This window comes from Pagrus major, chromosome 11, assembly GCF_040436345.1.
Source record: "Pagrus major chromosome 11, Pma_NU_1.0".
NCBI classification, from domain to species: Eukaryota; Metazoa; Chordata; class Actinopteri; order Spariformes; family Sparidae; genus Pagrus; species Pagrus major.
In genome coordinates, this window is record NC_133225.1 from 13,551,327 (window position 1) to 13,569,023 (window position 17,697).

General features: G+C 41.3%; 1 protein-coding gene across 1 annotated transcript; it reads right to left on the bottom strand.

Annotated features, from left to right (window-relative positions):
- Positions 1-1,542: 1,542 nt before the first annotated feature.
- Positions 1,543-14,588, bottom strand: erich3 (glutamate-rich 3). The gene is made up of 15 exons (XM_073476434.1): positions 14,569-14,588; positions 12,557-12,650; positions 12,021-12,146; positions 11,832-11,903; positions 11,524-11,652; positions 9,757-9,915; positions 9,309-9,512; positions 8,683-8,863; positions 8,310-8,496; positions 7,641-7,873; positions 7,393-7,539; positions 6,738-7,082; positions 5,075-5,209; positions 2,629-4,982; positions 1,543-2,595 (listed from the first exon to the last, which is right to left on the bottom strand). The coding sequence occupies exons 1-15, from the start codon at positions 14,586-14,588 to the stop codon at positions 1,543-1,545; spliced, it is 5,439 nt and encodes a 1,812-aa protein (XP_073332535.1).
- Positions 14,589-17,697: the final 3,109 nt, after the last annotated feature.

Sequence of the window (17,697 nt, forward strand, 5' to 3'; positions counted from 1 at the left end):
TTACAAACATTTTTTAAGACTTTGTTGAAGCTTTTAGATCTTGTAAATACTGTATGTGATAATCAATTGTTTTTGTGTACATGGTTTGCCTAATCTGAAATACAAGCTTTAAGAATCCCAGTCAGTGTTCACACATCTTCATTGAAGGAACAAAAAGCATGAAGTCATCATCCATCTTTTGTTATCTAATGTTTTTATTTTTATATGAGTGGCCAAATCACACAGGGGTTCAGTCATTGACAGGTATCAAATTAACAGATGAAGCCTCACAAACCCAGATGAAAAGGCAGTACAAATAAATATTCAAGAGAAAGTTCACCCAAAAATCAAAAACATGTATTCTCCTCTAACCTGTGGTGCTATTAATATTATCTGGTGTGAGTCGCAGAGTTCTGGATATAACAGCAATAGAGATAGCTCGCTAACTCAAGGAGGACGCCGTTAGTGTTTGCATCCTGCATTGTCATGAGGAAAGCATCTTGTCCATGAGTAGATGCTTGCTTCCTTGTAGAAAGAAAATAGTCCCTACATGAAACTGCTCACAATAAGGCCTAAGGATTACTTTGAGTAACCGGGTCAAGATTGCTGGTCATTGCTGTCGAGTTTTTCACGTTTTTTTTTTAAACGGCAGAAATCTCTATGGTTGATATTTCCAAAACTCACACCAAAACAATCTAGATGGAAAAATAACACTACAAGACAGAGGAAAATTATGTATTTCTGATTTTGCAGTCAACTTACCTTGAAGAATATGTTTCTTTCTAATAAGAGGTAGTGTTAGCAGCAATAATGCACATTATGTGCCTAAACTTGACATTTCACAATGTTACCACTGTTTTATTTAACTTATTAGCAGCCTAAATATGAATTAACCATTAATGTTATCTAAAGTTAGCATTCCTGATGTTCCTATGCATTTATTTGTCTTGACATCATCCAAACATATAACCATTTTAAAACGCCAAAAGACTCAAATTATCATCGACACAGTGCACCTCCTGTAACATCGTGCCTGTGCCCAGCACTCATTGGAAATGTAAAGTGCACTAACTAAGCTGCAGGAGTCCAACAACGATGAATTATTCAATCATATGTGAGCGTGAGTGGGAGAGTATCTGTTTACAGGTAATAGGTGATAGCAGCCATACTTGATACCTCACACAAACTACGCCTCTTTGTTATCAACAATAGGAAGAGACGGCCTATTGTAAACATTCATCAGCAGTCAAAACTCATCGTGAAGCTTCTTTTGGGTGATTGAAGGATGAAGGCTATCTAAGAAGAAGTCATTGTAATGTAAACACAGAAACCACAAGACACTTGACCTCCGCTGTCAACACTAAGATCAGATTACATTTCCTGATCGCTACAAATATTTTGTTTCTAGCTCTTAATCTGATTGTCTAATCGCTGTGTGAAGGCACTTTCTGGTAAATGTCTGCAAGTCTTAAGCTTTTTATATTTTCTTCTAACTTTTCTTCTTTTATATGTTTACTTTAAAAAAAAGCAAGTAAGGCATCACTGTACCTCGGTGCCACAGCTCTAATGACCACTTTCTGTCCTCGCAGCAGTCAGCAAAGGATGTGAACTTCGACCGAACAATGTTTCATCCACTGAGAAAGTGCTCAGCCGGTCTTTACTGAGAGTGTGCTGGATGTCTCGGATTAGCTGCACGCCTCTTCTGTCTCCGCTGATGCTCTCGTCTGGCGGTTTGGGTTGAGTCTCTTCAGGAGGGGACTCCTCCTGGCTCCCATCTTCTGTAAAATCAGTTATTTCTGTTACTTCTCGACTTCTTTCCCACGTTTCTTCTGTCTCTTTCAGCTCATTTGTCTTCAATTCAGAGAGCCCTTCTGGACCTGTTGAATGCTCACGGTGCTCTTCTGTTTCGGATGAGGGTAGAGGATCTTTGATCTCTTCAACTGTTGTTTGTTTTTCACTCAAGTCCGGCCCGTTCAGCCCATCGGTAGTTTTCTCCTCAGCTTGGTTCTCAGAGATGCTCTCATGTCTGCCACTAGTGACTGAATGATGAGTACCTGCGATGCTTTCCACTTCCGTTTTGGAAATATCAGTTTGCTCTGTGTTCTGAATTAAACCCTCTTGAACTTCATCTTCTTTCAGAGATCCTTCGCTTTCTTTGTTCTCTTCTAGGTCTCGCCCTTTCACAGACTCTTTATCGTTTTGTTCACTCTCTGCTTCTGGTATTAACTCTTTCACCTCAGTCTCTTCAGCCTCTTTGACAGGGTCTTTCTCTGCATCTTCAGCATGACTGCTCTCCACAGCTTCTTCTTCGGTTTCGTCCTTTGACTCATTTATACCTTTTACTGTTTGCTCTTGTTCTGCATTTTCAGACATCTTTACCATCTTAAGTGGACTCTCTGATCTCTGCGGCTCTGTAGATTGTGTCGCTTCTTCATCAGAGTTGGATACTTTCGCTTCTGATCCCTTAAAGTCTTCTAAAGGTTCAACAAACGTCTCAAAAAACTTGGATTTTTGGTGCATGGTCACCCAGTTTTTGACCAGATCTGTGCTGTCTTCTGTTGCTAAGGCCTCTGGGGTTTCTTTACCTACTGTACCGCTCTCTTCTGTGTTTTCAGCCTGGTTGTTTTGACTAAGCGGGGACGACTGTGCTTGAGGTTTGAACAGCACACTCGCTCCTTCCTCCGAGGCCTTGCTCGCCTCTTCTGTGTCTCCATTTTCTCCGTCGGCAGCAGAGAGGTCAACGACAGAAGTGTTTTCCCCAGCTTGTGGGTGTTTGTCGGTCTTAGACGGTTCGCTGGACTCGTCTGGAGCTGTATCATCTAAGGGTGTTGAAGATTGTCCCTGATCAGTTGGGGATGCAACAATCACCTCATTGTTGTTACTCTGGATGTTATCGTTTGTTTTGATCAAATCTGTATCTCTGTTTTCATGATCAGGGTCAGATATGTTGCCATTTTCATCTTGTTTTCTTTCCTCTCCTTCCTTTCTGTCATCTGATTTAGATTCCTCTTTTATTTCCGTTCCAGATGTCTCTGGCTCACAGTTGTTTTTTGGCGATTCATCTTGCTTTTCCACACTCTCGTCCCCTTCCTTAGCCTCGCTTTCTACCACATCAGTGTCAGAGCCCTGATCAACTTTGTTGTCTTCATGTTTTTCAGCACCGTCTCCTGACTCCACAGTTACTTCTTCTACCTCTGTGCTCTCATCTTCCTCAGTTTTTATCTCGTTTTCTGTTTCTTCTTCTGTTTTCACGTCATTTTTGCCATCAGTTTGAGCCTCTCCCTCATCCTTGTGAGTTTTTTTCTCCGCTCCTGTAGAAATTTCTCCATTTTCAGCATCAATTTCTCCATCGTCATTGTTGTCGCCTCCTTTTTCAGCTTCTTCCGTCACATCTTCACCCTCTATCTCGTTGTTTGGTGTCTCCTCAGGCTCATCCGCTGCATTTGCTGCTTCACCGTCACCTACATCCTCTGACTCAACAATATTTCCATCAGATATTATCACATTATTTTTATCCAAGTCTGCTTCTGCACTTTTCTCAGGTTCTTCTACAATCTCAGATGTTTCTTCTCCCGCTGCAGTCTCGTCAGATGCCACTTTTTTCTCTTCAGATTCTTCATCATCTTCATTCTTGGCAGCTTCACTTTGCTCAGCGTTGTTCTCATTCTGATCTTTTTCTGCCTCATCATCCTGTCCTTCATCGGCAGCTGTGTTTGTCTCACTTATCTTTTCACTCTCATTAGCTGTATCAGTCGCCGCTGCCTTTTCTTCAGATTCTTGCTCGTCGTTTTCGTTCTTGACGCATTCACTGTCCTCATCTTTCTCCGTCTTTTCTGATTCGTCTTCCTTCTCTTCAACTGCAACTTCTTCGCCATGAGTTTTCTCTGCTTGTTCATGTGCCTTTCCTTCAGCGTTTGAGTCACTTTTAGTCAACTCTGAAGTGTTTTCCTCATCTTCTACCCTCTCGTCTGTCTTACTCTCATTATTCTCCTCTCCTTCTGTTTCGTCTTTATCATCTGCTTTGCTTTCCTCACTATTGTGACCTTCTGTTATCTCAACTGGATTTGTTTGCTTTTCTTCCTCCTTACCTTCCTCTTCACATTTCTCCTCTACGTTATCATCTAATTCCACAGATTTTTCTGTCTGCTCTTCTCCCTCATCACACATTTCTTGTTGATTGTCATCTTCCTTAGCCTCTGCTGCTGACACTTCCTCTGCTTCCTCTTCTATAATATCATCTTTATTGCTCTCATCTTTTGCATTGTCCCCACTTGTTTCTGCTGTTTTTTCAACTGTGGTGTCTCCGCTCCCCTCCAGCGAGCTGCTTGAATTCTCCGCTGTGACTTCTGTTTCTGATGCTGCTGCTGCGGCTCTGTCTTCGCTGTCTTCCTGCTGCCTCTCCTCTGTGTCGGTTACAGGTGCCTCTTCACAGTCGAGGGCCTCTCGCTCCTCTGAGGGCTCTGCTTTCATCTCCATTGTCTCGCTCGCTGTCATCGCCTCCGCCTCTGCATTATCTGCCGCTGCTGTCTCATCAGTCTTTTTATTTGGCTCTGATACCGATGACTCATCCTCTTCACTAGTTTTTGCCCCTTGCCCCGTCTCGTCGGGCTGCGCCTCAGCCTCCACTCCAGGTTCCTCTTCGTCTTTCTCTGCAGCATCAGTGGGTTTTGCTGCTGCATCTTCTTGAGGCTCTGAAGTCTTGTCATCTTCAGCCATTTTCTCTTCAGATACAGGATGCAGAGCTGTATCCTCTGATTTATTATTCTCTGTTGTGTTTTCTTCTGACGCAGCCTTTTCATCTTCTTCATCTGTTTTGACCTTCTCTTCACCGTCCTGTTGGGGTTCTTGTTCGGTTTCAACCTCTTGTTCTTTTGGATCAGAAGTCTCTTCCGGATCCAGTACCACCACTTCAGCTTCACCACCAACATCTTCCTCACATTTGGTCTCCTCTACGAGGGTCTGCTGCTGCTCTGTGCATGCCACTGATTTCTCTGGAACTGCATCTGCAAATACAATTGACAGATATTTTAGGAAAATATGGATTCTGTTGTGTAGCTGATTCATTTTAATAAGAAAGAAAATGAGAATCTGGTACCCTTGTTGTCCTGCGCAGATCCTTTACTTGCGGAGTCCTCCTCCTCCTCAGTACTGGTGTCGCTCAGTTCAGGCTCGGAGCTACACTGCGGCTCCTTCAGGATGGCCTCTGCCAGCTTCTCCTGCACAGATTTGGCTTGGGGAAACAAAAAGAGACATTAAGCAAACATTTAGGCCAGTGCAGGATGGACTGATTGTGACGCATGATGTCCGGATGTTAAAATGAACGAAGCAGAATTTGAACAATGTAAATCCAATGAGAGAACTGAGCCAATGAAGAAACATCCAGCCATGAATGAAACAAAGATGTCTTTAATCTTTACAGGTGCAAACATAACGGAGCAACACAACATGCGCAGAAAGAAAAAAAAAGACATAAACAAGCATCACTCAGTACACAACCAAAATGGAAACACAATGCAAACTTCATGTAGTTTCAGGATGTGAACTCTAGCTGATGAAAAACACTTGATTTTGGCACTGAAGTGTTTGTGCAAGTAGATCCCAAAAGCACAGTCTGAATGTGGAAACAACTTTGGTTGAGGAGGTCTACCTACAATCCTGGTTTCGTTAATAATACATTTTCTGAACACGTGATACTTGAACATGCAGGGACTCTTCACAGCTGCATATTTTGAGCTTTTTGAAATACTGAGACTTGTCCAGTATGGAAATTTATGTACTTCTACATCAGCGGCTGCTTCCTCCTCCTCTTCTGATTGCATTGTTACCCCCCACAGACGTTTCCCTTTTGTTTTTACAGAGCTATGTTTGGAAATGTTTGTTTACTTCACATAAGTTTTGCTTTAACTAGATAGAGCCGCATTGTGCAGCTTTAAAGGCGCTCTATGTAACAATTTGCAGCAGTTTATAAATAGGCGTATTAATCACTTTTTTATTGGCAATATGTGAGCGAATTGTAACATGATGTGAAATATGAGACCTTCCCCGTCTCTCTTGGTTGTCTATACAAGCCTGTGGTCGATTTGTTTAAGCTGTTTAATGCTGCTGGACTGTGGATTTCTTTGCAAAGGAGGTCAGATTTTCCACGACAGTTTAAAGGGTGTCACTTTATGCACGTTCTCGAGTGCCTCGTCTCGGATCCTCTCTCTGCTAACAGAGAGCATCAGTAGCTAACGTTAGTTGAGAAATGGAGCCCGCTAACATAAACGATAACGACCAGCTTCCAACACAACACAGACGTTCCACACAGCCCCTTTAAGAACAAATACAATCAGTAAAAAGCAACGTTAGGAAATGTTTTTAAACCTAAAAATATTGCCAGGAGTGATAAAATTACAACCAAAATCTTAAAGGTGAAACATTTTGAAAAAAAAAAAATTGACATTTAAAAGTGGATCAGACAGAAATCCTCAAACACAAACAAGGAAAGATAAACAAAAACACACAAGTCATTTTTCCACTATTACATTTTACAACAACCCAACAATGTTACTTCAAATATCTCAAACTGACACTACAGCACTGATAACACTGTGATAGCTACTAAGTTGTTGTCAGGGCTGTACACACCCGGTCCGGTGGCACTGATTCAGACTCAAATAAAGTGGTTGTTATAATAGTGGAAAAACCTCCATTCAAGATGGATCCATGTTCTCACTCAGGTGAAAGCTCCAGAGCTGTATCTGTTGGTTTATACTCACCCCTCTCCGGTTCCTCCTCCTGTTTGCACTCATCTACAGTTTTCTCAACCTCTCTGTCTCCGGAGGTGTCGTCACTCTGCTTGTTCCCAGCGGGAACGCTGGTGTCAGAGATGTCTATCTCTGTGCTGTCCCCCGCACTGTTGTGTATGTCAGAGTCTTTCACCGCAGCAGCCTCGGTCTCAGTGACAGGGTCTATTTCATCTGGTGGAACAGCAGTTTCCTCTTGATCGACCTCTTGAGGTTGGTCTGCTTTCTCGTCCTCTCTGGAGTCTTTCACGGCTTCAGTATCGCTTTCCTCTTGTTCGCTGCCCGGGGAGCTGGAGCCTGAACGAGACTTTATGTCTTCTGCGCAAGAAAGATGAAGCACTTTAAATTCTTTAACAAAAAAATCTCTCTCCAAACTCCCATTTTATTAGCAGTCTCATTTCAAAGTAGGAAAATACATCAGATGGTTTGACACATATAAAGTTCAACATCTCATTGAAATCTGTGCTCAAAAATCAGAAATTAGTGTTGGCCTTGAAAAGACAGAGTGATTCTGTTTTTCTGCATTAAAAGCAGTTGTCAACTGAATAAATTATGCTTTTAACTCTCAGTCTCATTTTGTTCTCATGCAGTACTTGAAAGATTTTTTCAAACAAGGGATTTCACCCACCATCCTTCTCGTCGTCCTCCGTCTCAGAGGCATCTCTCTCTTTCACCTGCCTTTGAGTTTCACTGGATGGAGACGGGGATTTCTTTTCTTTTGCCTCGGCATCTTCCACAGGGCCCTCATCGTCTGCTTCAAAGTCTTCCTCATAATCTGAAGAGGAAGATGTACAGAAAAGTCATTGAGATACACTGTACAGAAAAGATCTGCGAAGTCTGTTACATAAATGCCCTTTTTTGGCATAGTCACTGTACCATCTCTGACTTTGTCCTCCCCAGCTGCTGTTTCTTCTTCGACTTGTGTCTCCATGTCCTGCTGTTGGCTTGTTTCACACTCTGAATGGGATGCAGCGTCCTCTCCAGCCCTCTCTGTCTTCATCTCAGGAGCATCCTTTAAGCTGATGAATGACTCTTCTCTTCCTCTGTCCTCTCTGACCCTCTTTGGTGGAGGAGTGGGCTTTTTGTCCAATCCCATAGCTATGATGCACCTAGACGAATAGTTTGTACTCCATTGATTTATTGCACTCCTATAACATGATGGGCAAAAAAAGGCATTCTTCCTCCTCCTCCTCTGGCCTACATTACCCACAATGCAACTTGATTGCTGACAGTTGCTTCTAGCTTAAAGCAGAGACGAGGAGAGTGCTATAGAGGTCTGGTGAGCTCACTTCTATCTAACTTCAAACACCTCAGATTTGTTTTCATTTTTAAACTAATAATCTTCAGACCCAACTGACTCAAGTGACATCACTAAAGGCAATTTAGCAGATTTCATGCAGCTTCCTCTGGAGCCACCAAATGCTTCATACAACTTTTTTTCATATATGCAGTAGTACTCCCCAAGACCTGTGAACACATTTTAATGAGTAAAATAAGTCGAGTTCCACTTTTAACACACAGTTTGCCTTTAAGAAGAGACCTTACTTGTAGCAGGGAGAGGCCCTCTCTACGCTGGAGAAGCCAAAGTGTCCGTGCCTGCCGCCAAGTCTAGAGCCCTTCCTGTGTTTGAACTCGCAGCAGGAGCTCAGGCGCTCCACCTGCAGCCCATTCAGGAAGAAGGTCAGGCTGAAGGGGTAACCTCGGTGTCGCCTTGAGATAAACTGGAAAGTCTCTGAGGATGGAGATGAGGAGTGGGAACATTTTCAAGACAGGTAACAACAGAAATAACTCACTATCCTTTAGACTTGGTGACCCTTTAACAGAGTTGTTTTGTTTGCTCAAAGTCATCTAAACAATTGGATTTCCCTTATTTGTGTTCTCAATCATACAACTCAGAACCACAGACCCTCACACTGACCTCCCTCGCGGAGCATGCCTTTGTAAACACACAGGTTCTCTCCTCCACAGTGTTGCTGAAACACTTTGACCTCATCCCTCATGTCGCTCAGGTCGTGGGAGAGATGCACTGATTTGCCAAAGTACGTCATGTTCACAGACACTCTGCTCTGGTGCACAGAGCTCCTCAACATGGGGGGGTCCTGGACGGAGAAAAAGGCAGGTTGGGGTCAGATTGATATCAATTTAATCCAGTTTAAGAAATGATTTTGACTTCCAAATCCCACATTTGATGCAACTGATCTAATGTTCTAATGAGATTTACTCTCTATAATGACAAATATAATGCAAATAACTGATAATTAAGCAAATATACTGTATTTAACAATACTTTGTGGATACGGATGAAGTAATAGAAAATCTATACACTGTACTGTGTTTGCATTTTGGCGAAGTTAAGGCGTACAAATGTATGAAACACACATAAGAAGTCCTATTTCATAACCCTATCCTGCTGAGTCTTGCAAAAATCTAAGCATCGCCTGGAAATTTTAATTGTTGTTCCTAATTAATCCGAAGAGGCTGCAGGTTGTAAGTTTGTTGTGGAAACTTTTGCCGCCAGGGAAAACATAAAGAGAGATAAAAAACCTCATTGACGTCAGCTCCGCTGGAGGCGGTGGTAGGACGCAGTCTGCGGCCTCTGAGCGTGCCGCTGGTATTGACCTTTAACCCCCTCTCCTTCCTCTTCGTGGTTGGAGGCACTGGTGTGACGAAGTTGTTGATGACGGGGAGGCAGTAGGGTGAGATGCCTCGAGAGGCCTCCTTTGTGTTCAAACGTCTGCGGGACTCCATCTGGGAGAGAGGTTAACACAGTTATTCACTCGCATGTGGTGTGAAAACAGTACAGTACAGAACAGCACATCTTTAAAGAGCCGTTTCCAAACACTGTGACCAAGGGTAGATAATATTGGTCTCACTCTAGAACCAAACAAAAAATAAAAATGATTTTTATCTGTAGAGAAATGCTCCTCTGTGCAAGCAAGCACTTAAATGGAGGACTGAATGAATGAGAGTGTCTCATGTGTCACGGCCTCACAGTGCAGTTGAATGGCTGGTCGTTCTCATTGGAGGAATCGAGGGGTCTGTAAGGGGAGCTGCGTCTGAGCGACGCCGTGGTGCTGTTACTGTGGATTGGCTTCAGACGCACCGGCCTCTGCATCTTCCCCGGAGCCGTGTTGGGTCGAGATGAGCCCGGCTGCAGCACACATAACACACACGTACAGTCAGCATTCATGTTTATTGCTGTGGAAACCATGGCAACCAATATAAAATCTTCAGCAGAAATCTCGGTATCACATTCGATTCCAAATTGCAATCTGGGATCCTCTTAGTTTCCCATGCAAGGTTTTCCGAGGTCAAGGCTGATGACCAATGGCGACTGGGCTTCTGCCATCAGAGACCCTCAGCTCTGGAATTCCCTGCATGAGGACATTAGGCTCAAAAACACATTACCTGTTTTTAAAAAACTGCTTAGAACATATTTTTTTATTGGAAAACGTTATGATTATTATTATTATAACCTATAAATTACAGTCGAAACTTCATACACTGAATACAACACAAAGTATACAAGACTGTGAATTGTATTGCTTAATTTGGCATTATTACATGTGTGTTGGTTTTTGCATGTCACCTATGCATGCTGCTGCTATTCTCAATATGTTGTGGTATTTTAATTTAACGTTATCTGCCCTTCACATTCAATCCAACGTACCACCGTTGATGTATTTCAAACAAGCCTCGGCCTGCTGAAGTGTAAGATGTTTGCAGACTCAAGAGGTGAGAGATTTCACAGGGTAAACAGAGATTAACGCCGGCATTACCAGCTATATTTATTCTGGCATCAAGGTCTGTGACTTTTCATATTTCAAAGATAACACACTTCTAATCCCACTTCTTCATTTGAAACACTCTTGTTTGCACACAGAGCAAACAGCAGCTGAGACAGCTCTTCAGACTTGAGTGCAGAGATCATAAGCGGGCGTAGATAATGATTCTCATCACAGACAGACGCTCATCGCCTGAAAGAATATACACAAGTCACTTGTGACCGAGTTTACATGATTAAAACAGTCTTTAATTTGTTTTTGTCCATTGAAGTGAAATTGAGGGTGTCTGGCTGAAGATGAAACATCATCACCAACATCACACATGATATCTCAGTTCATCAAATTATTGACAAAACTCAGAAGGATGGTGCATTGATACGTGTCTGCATGGTAGATAAATCTGATCTGAAGGCAGCAGGCATTTATCTTAGCCTAGCATAAAGACTGGAAACGAGGAAACAGCTAGCCTGGCTCTGTCCAAAGGTAAGCTGTTGCCCAGCAACCAGTGGAAACTCAAGGAAGACTCATGGCCAAGAAATAATCTGGCACATTACCCACAATAAAAAACACAACTTGTCATTTTTACTACCTTTTATGGATAAAATATGTTAATAAGTGATATTTAGAGCTTTTCCCTCCTGTCTTTATGCTAAGCTAACTGGCTGCAGCTTCACATTTATTGTACTGACACGAGAGTAGTAACAATACTACTCGTCTATTTCTCATAAAGAAAGTCAATCAACCCAAAATGTTGAACTATTCCTTTAATTAAATGTCATCATTTTAAACACACACCCAGACATCTTTAAAGGCTTTAAAAAACCTGTGTTGCATGATGGAGACACAGTAAAAGGTCAAATATCAATGGCACTTGATCTGTTCCTGATTGGTCAAAAAGGTTTCCTGTATCATTCGCAAGTGACGACATATTACATGTGATATGACACCGGATTAAGACAGATGTTTTGACTCACGGACTCAGAGGACTCAGAGTGCTCCCCCTCTGGCCCAGAGTGCTGTTTTCGGATGCCTCTGGCGCCCGTGGGTGGGCGTGGCGACAGGATGCGGATGATGTCTTCTTCATACCTTTTACAGCGATCCACCTTCCAAATGAGACCATTTATTAATATTGTCGCCTTTTGTTTTCAAATTGAGATATATTTGTATAAAAACTTACATATAAATAATGGTGAATGATAATTATTTAAGACAAAAATTGGACACTCAAGGAGGACGGTGAATCATTAGCTTACAGAGCAGTGTTTAAATGTAAATGATGTACCTTGATCTTGTGCACTCTTTCCCTCCTTGCAAACTCCTCCAGTCTCCTTTTGATCTCTATTTGGTGGACACGCTGCATGGAAGGAGGACAGAGAAGAAATTACCATCATTTAATATGCAGGGAGAGGCACAGTTTAGCTGACAGTGTTTTGACTGTTGTTGTTCCTCTGGTACACTGTGTTCCCCCCACCTCCATCTCCAGCACCTTGTGGAAAATGGCCTGGGCCAGGCATTCTCGAACGTGTCTCTGGTGGGCTCTCTGAGTCAGCTTGTGTCTGTACTCCTTCTCTGGAACAATACGGCCACTCCGGGTGATCTGATGACAACAACAGTGTCAGCAGGGTTCAGTCTATACAGGTTTGTGAGGGTGGTTTTCAAACTGAGGTCACCGGCAGCTGATACTTTGTGTAGAAATATAACATAAACATAAATCAGCAATGGTAGGTGTTCAACTATGAATCAAGCAACTCCCATCATCCCACGCTACTTCACAACATCATCAAACGACACCTTTTGATTCTCTTCTAACTAAACTTACTAACTTTGTTTTGTTTGCATCAAATCTGCCAGATAAAGTGCATTCCATCTCAGCTTGTAAACAATGTTTAATGCAGCTGTGCTAAACAGAGCTTGTTAGTGATGGAAACTACGTAGTAGCTAATATTTAATAAAACATGATATCAGGCCCTGATCATCATCACCATAACTGTCATCCTGTTGACGTACCAGTCCGGCTCTATGCAGGTGTCTCCTGATCCGAGTGTTGCTGAAATATCCAGCGAGATGTTTGTCTGTGAGACTGTTGTAGGCTGAAATAAGTCTGCAGGAATAGAAGAGACACTGAATCAATCCCAGACAGCTAAAGAGACTTCATTTTCTAAATAAAAGTCCACGGGAGAAACTCGAGACTTCTTGATTACAGTTAACAGAAAACCAGAACCTCAATCAAATGCTTTACTGGGACACAACACCATGTTTGTTTGTTGTCCTCATTAACCGGACATCAGCTCGTCCACAGCCCAGCTCGTCTGAAAGCGTCTTTCCAATGCAGGTTTGATTTCCTCCAGCATTTGTGTACGAGACAACAGGATCTTACAACTATAGGGTCTGTTACCGGTGTCCGATTACACACAGGAATTGGAGGGGACGGCACACTTAACCCCGTCTGCCTCCTCTTTGTGGCTCTGGCTTGTTTTGTCTTCTGTCTTTGGCAGCAGATTTCTCTTTGAAACAAAACGTTGTGGATTGACTGTCACCTGTTATTTTATACATGACACTCTCTGAAACTCTGGTGCTTTGAGGAGGCAGAAATACACTGTATGTTGTGACAGTTTGTCGAGAGGAGTGAATATATGAACTATGTTTGTTTCTGCACTCTTCTCCAACAGTAGCTTTTAGTCCATTATGTCTCTGTGGAGTTAATAGGGTTTACAAAGTAATTAAAATAAACTAAGCATGGATACAACTTGAAAAAAAGTAAAACATAAGTGTGACTCAGTCGACCCAGTGGTGAAAGTATTCATAATTTACTTGATTTTAAGTCAGATACTACATAAGAAAACTGCATTAAACATTTACTTAAGTATAGAAATGCTGGCAACACACACAACATGTACTCTAGTATCATCATATTTGTATCGCACAATTCAGACACTCAAAGTTCTTTACTGGGGCATAAAATTACATTAAAACACATTAAAAATGGCATTTAAAATACATTAAAAACAAGTAAGAAGACATCAAGAGACAAAACATTAAAACACGTTTTAAAAAATTGGAAAATAAGCTCAAATAGCTGTATATAATGCTGTAAATTGTATTTGATATAAAGTAAGTTCCTTAAGTAGTTAAGAACAATAGGCACATGGCATGTGAAAGAAGTTTTTGTAATTGACTTGAATTAAAGTCAAATACGACAGAAGAAAAATACTTTAATACAATTATACAAGTATTAGCACATATACAACATGCACAACTGTGTTATTATATTAGTGGATTATCATTATTTATATATCAATATGTAAGCTGCACTTTAATGCTGCAGTTTGAGATGGACCAAATTCTAATCACACAGATTTTACCAAATCTAACACTGCGTCTTATTTCAACAGTTTTTAATATAAAATCCATTAAAGTAACCGTAGCTGTCAGATAAATATGGTGGAGAATAATGAATCAGCACCTCAAACTTTACCTAAGTGCTGTAGGCTCGCTCAGTAAATGTACCTGAGCCCATTTCAAAACTGGAAACTGGTACTGATATTTTTACATAACTCTCCATCTTTGTTTCTGCTGTTTCTTCTTTAACTTTCAGATGATTTAATGCCATTTGTTGTTCACAGTAAGGCACTTTGTTTAATAGAACTGCTGTTTAAAAAGTTTTGCAACTCAGTCTCAGTCTTAGTATCAACATTACAGGTACTGAATCACAAAAAAGCAGCTAATTGTTAGCTGTTTAGCTGTTTGGTAGTCATAGGGGCCTACTGGTAGACTTCAGTAGACAACAGTAGCTTCAGCACAGCCAATTAAAAGTCAATTAGTGACTTTGTTGCTCGACAATTTAAGTGCATTTCACTGTTTTTTAAAGTACAGTATTCAAAACTAAGAGACTGGTGAGCTTAAACATCTCTGGCCTGACCTTATATCTAATAACACAGACATGGACTAACACTTGTTTAACAGGAGCCTGTATCTCAGCTCTCTTCACTCCTCAATATAAAACATTAAACTGTACCCACCCCGGGCTGAGGTGACTCATGGTTTCCAGCTCCTCGCACTCCCCTTAAAAAAATATCCTCCCACAGTATTCGAGGCTCGGAGGGGTCGTGGACTGTCCTCGGTCTCCTCTGGAAGATGTCGGGGTCAGTGTGAAGTCAGCAGTCAGCAGCAGCGGAGTTGTTATGAAGTGTCGCGGTGGACTCAGACCGAGGCTGCACTTCTGCCGGAGCGGAACTGATGACACTCGCCGGTTACCATGGGAGACCACGTGACGATGCTGCCAACGAGGTTGGTTTCCACTTACAGAGAGTCCCATCAGCATGTAAACACTGAGGAGGGAGAACTGTTCTGGTTCTTTATTTAAGCAGACTGAGAGTATCAGACAGCAGCATTTATTTCAATTATTCATAGTACATTTGCTCTCATTGTGCAGTGCCCTAAAATGCCCCCCTGTCACTGTCTCACTGTTATATATGATGTTTATTTAATAGCCTACTTGTTCATAAGTGTGTTACCACTTTATATAGCCAGCTGTTGGGTAGTTTAATCTACAACAATGGATGAGATCATCACATAAGTCAACTTTCTTATATCTAAAAATATGACTTTTCATGAGCTCATCAGCCTCAACACTGGAGCCCCCCCAGGGCTGCGTGCTCAGCCCCCTCCTGTTCACACTGTACACCCATGACTGCACTCCCAGACATCAGGAGAACTCTATTGTGAAGTACATGGACACCACCATCATCATCATCAGCCGTATTATGAACAATGATGAGAGCTCATATCGGGAGAAAATCGACGATCTTGCAGAGTGGCACACTAAAAACAATTTACTGCGCAACATCAGGAAAACCAAGGAGCTGATTGTTGATTTTAGAAAAAAGGAGGCAAGGACAAACACGCCTATCTGCCTCAGTGGAGATGAGGTGGAGCAGGTGAACAGTTATAGGTTCCTTGGACTTGCCATCAAACCTCCTGGTCAACACACATCACCACCCTGGTTAAAGGCTCTTTCAGAGCAAAATCCTCTTTCAACTTTTACAGAGGAGCAATAGAAAGCATCCTGACTGGAAGCAGCACAAACTTGCATGGTTGGTGCCTGGCCCAGGACAGGAGAACTCGACAGTGGGTGATTAAAACCGCCCATAACATCCCTGGTACCCATCGACAGAGCATCAGCGACATTGGTGAAGTGAGGTGTTTGCACAGAGCCCAAAGGATACGAATAGACAACACCCACCCCAGCCACAGTCTGTTCACCCTGCTGCCATCTGACAAAAGATACAGAAGTATCCGCTGCTGTGCCACCAGACTACGGAGCAGCTTCATTCCTCAGACTGTGAGACTCTTGAACTCATGCACACACATGTATGCACCCATATCCCAATATCCCTAACTAAATTAGAGTAGTGTAATATTTTCTAGCTAATCAAAGAGTATTTTTAAAAACAGTTAATTTAGCTTAAGAATTAGGAGAAACATCTCTCAACACCTCATCAATCAGTTTATCATAAAAATTCAAAAACAAAATCACAAAATTTGCAGATATGTGGTTTTCTCTAGACAGGAAGTGAAAAAAGTAATCTGTAAAGTAGTAACTAAATCTGCCTGTTGAATGTGGTGGAGTAAAAAGAACAACATTTTCCTGTAACTTTGCACTGTAAACGTCAGGAAACAAGTTAACTCAGAATTACCAAGTTAAGTAGACCATTAAATTTAACTTGTACAGGCTAAAAAGTTTTAACAACTTCTAATTATTAGTCTACTTTACTTGGTGATTTTGAAGTAATCCTTTTCCTTGATTTTTTAAAGTAAAGTCACTTAGTCAGATTTCAAAGTGTAGTAGTACAAAGTTGGAATGGAAATAAATAGCCTCAGTAATCATGTAAATACAAGTAGTTAGTACAAGAATCTGTACTTTAGTAAGGTACTTGAGTAAATGTTACATTTCACTACTGTGGCTAAACCAGTATAATACACACACTCAGCTACTCTTAAATACAGACTCTTTACTTAAGTAACATAACAGTATAATGAAAATGTATGAGCAGTGGTGGAATGTAATCAATCAGAATCATATATATATATATGATTCTGATTGTGTTTTGTTTATATATATATATATATATATATATATATATATATATATATATATATATATATATATATATATATATATATATGTACATATAATTATTAATCAGTGTATTAGATATTTTAAGCAAGAATAGTTGATAGCAAAATGAGAGCAGGCTGATTAGTGACTACTATAATATCCCCAGAGATCTGTAATGGAAAGTGACTGGCATAGAACTGCTGAATAAGGCAATCGCTTATTGGACAGTGTGTGTATTTGTATGTATGAGTGTGTGTGTGTGTGTGTGTGTGTGTGCATTTGTGTGTATGAGCGTAGTCTTTTTTCCCTGGCAGCTTCGTGGGGACAAGAATGCTGGACAATATAACATAAATCATTACAATCTCGGGTGAGGACTTGGGTTATGGTTAGTCTCCAGAAAATTAATTTAAGTCTATAATGTTCCCACAAGTGATGAAAGCTAGTGTGTGTGTGTGTGTGTGCTGGACTGTGTATTTTGTGTGGGAGTACTCATAGAAATGATGGTGCTGTATATTGTCACTATTTGGTATTAATCAAGTTAAACACAAAACTGTATGATCCTAAAATAAACATAATGAACTCAGGTCAAATCACAGCTCCAGCCTCTGATTTTAAAGGTTATAGAACACATGAGCTGTGAACATATCACCACAATGACAACATCACTGATTCGGTGACTGTTTCCACCTCAGAAAATACAGTAAAATCACACCTCACCAGGATGAGCTTCAGCTGCAGGTCCTCTGTGGCCCTCTTGTGGAGACAGTGGAAACATATTTTTGTTTCAGGACACGGCATCATTTTTTTATTAGTGTATGGATAATTCATGAGCCACCTCTTATGTGACACTAAGAGCAACATCAACTCTACAACAGATATTTAAGATTGTATATTTGGTCAAATCAAGCGTGGTGGCTTTGCACTCTGCTGTCTATCTTCCAGTGTCTCATTGTGTTGATGTTGTGTAGAAGGATGACACAGTATGTGAGACAAAGCCTTTGGATTTTGTGGCTTATTGTTCTAACAGATT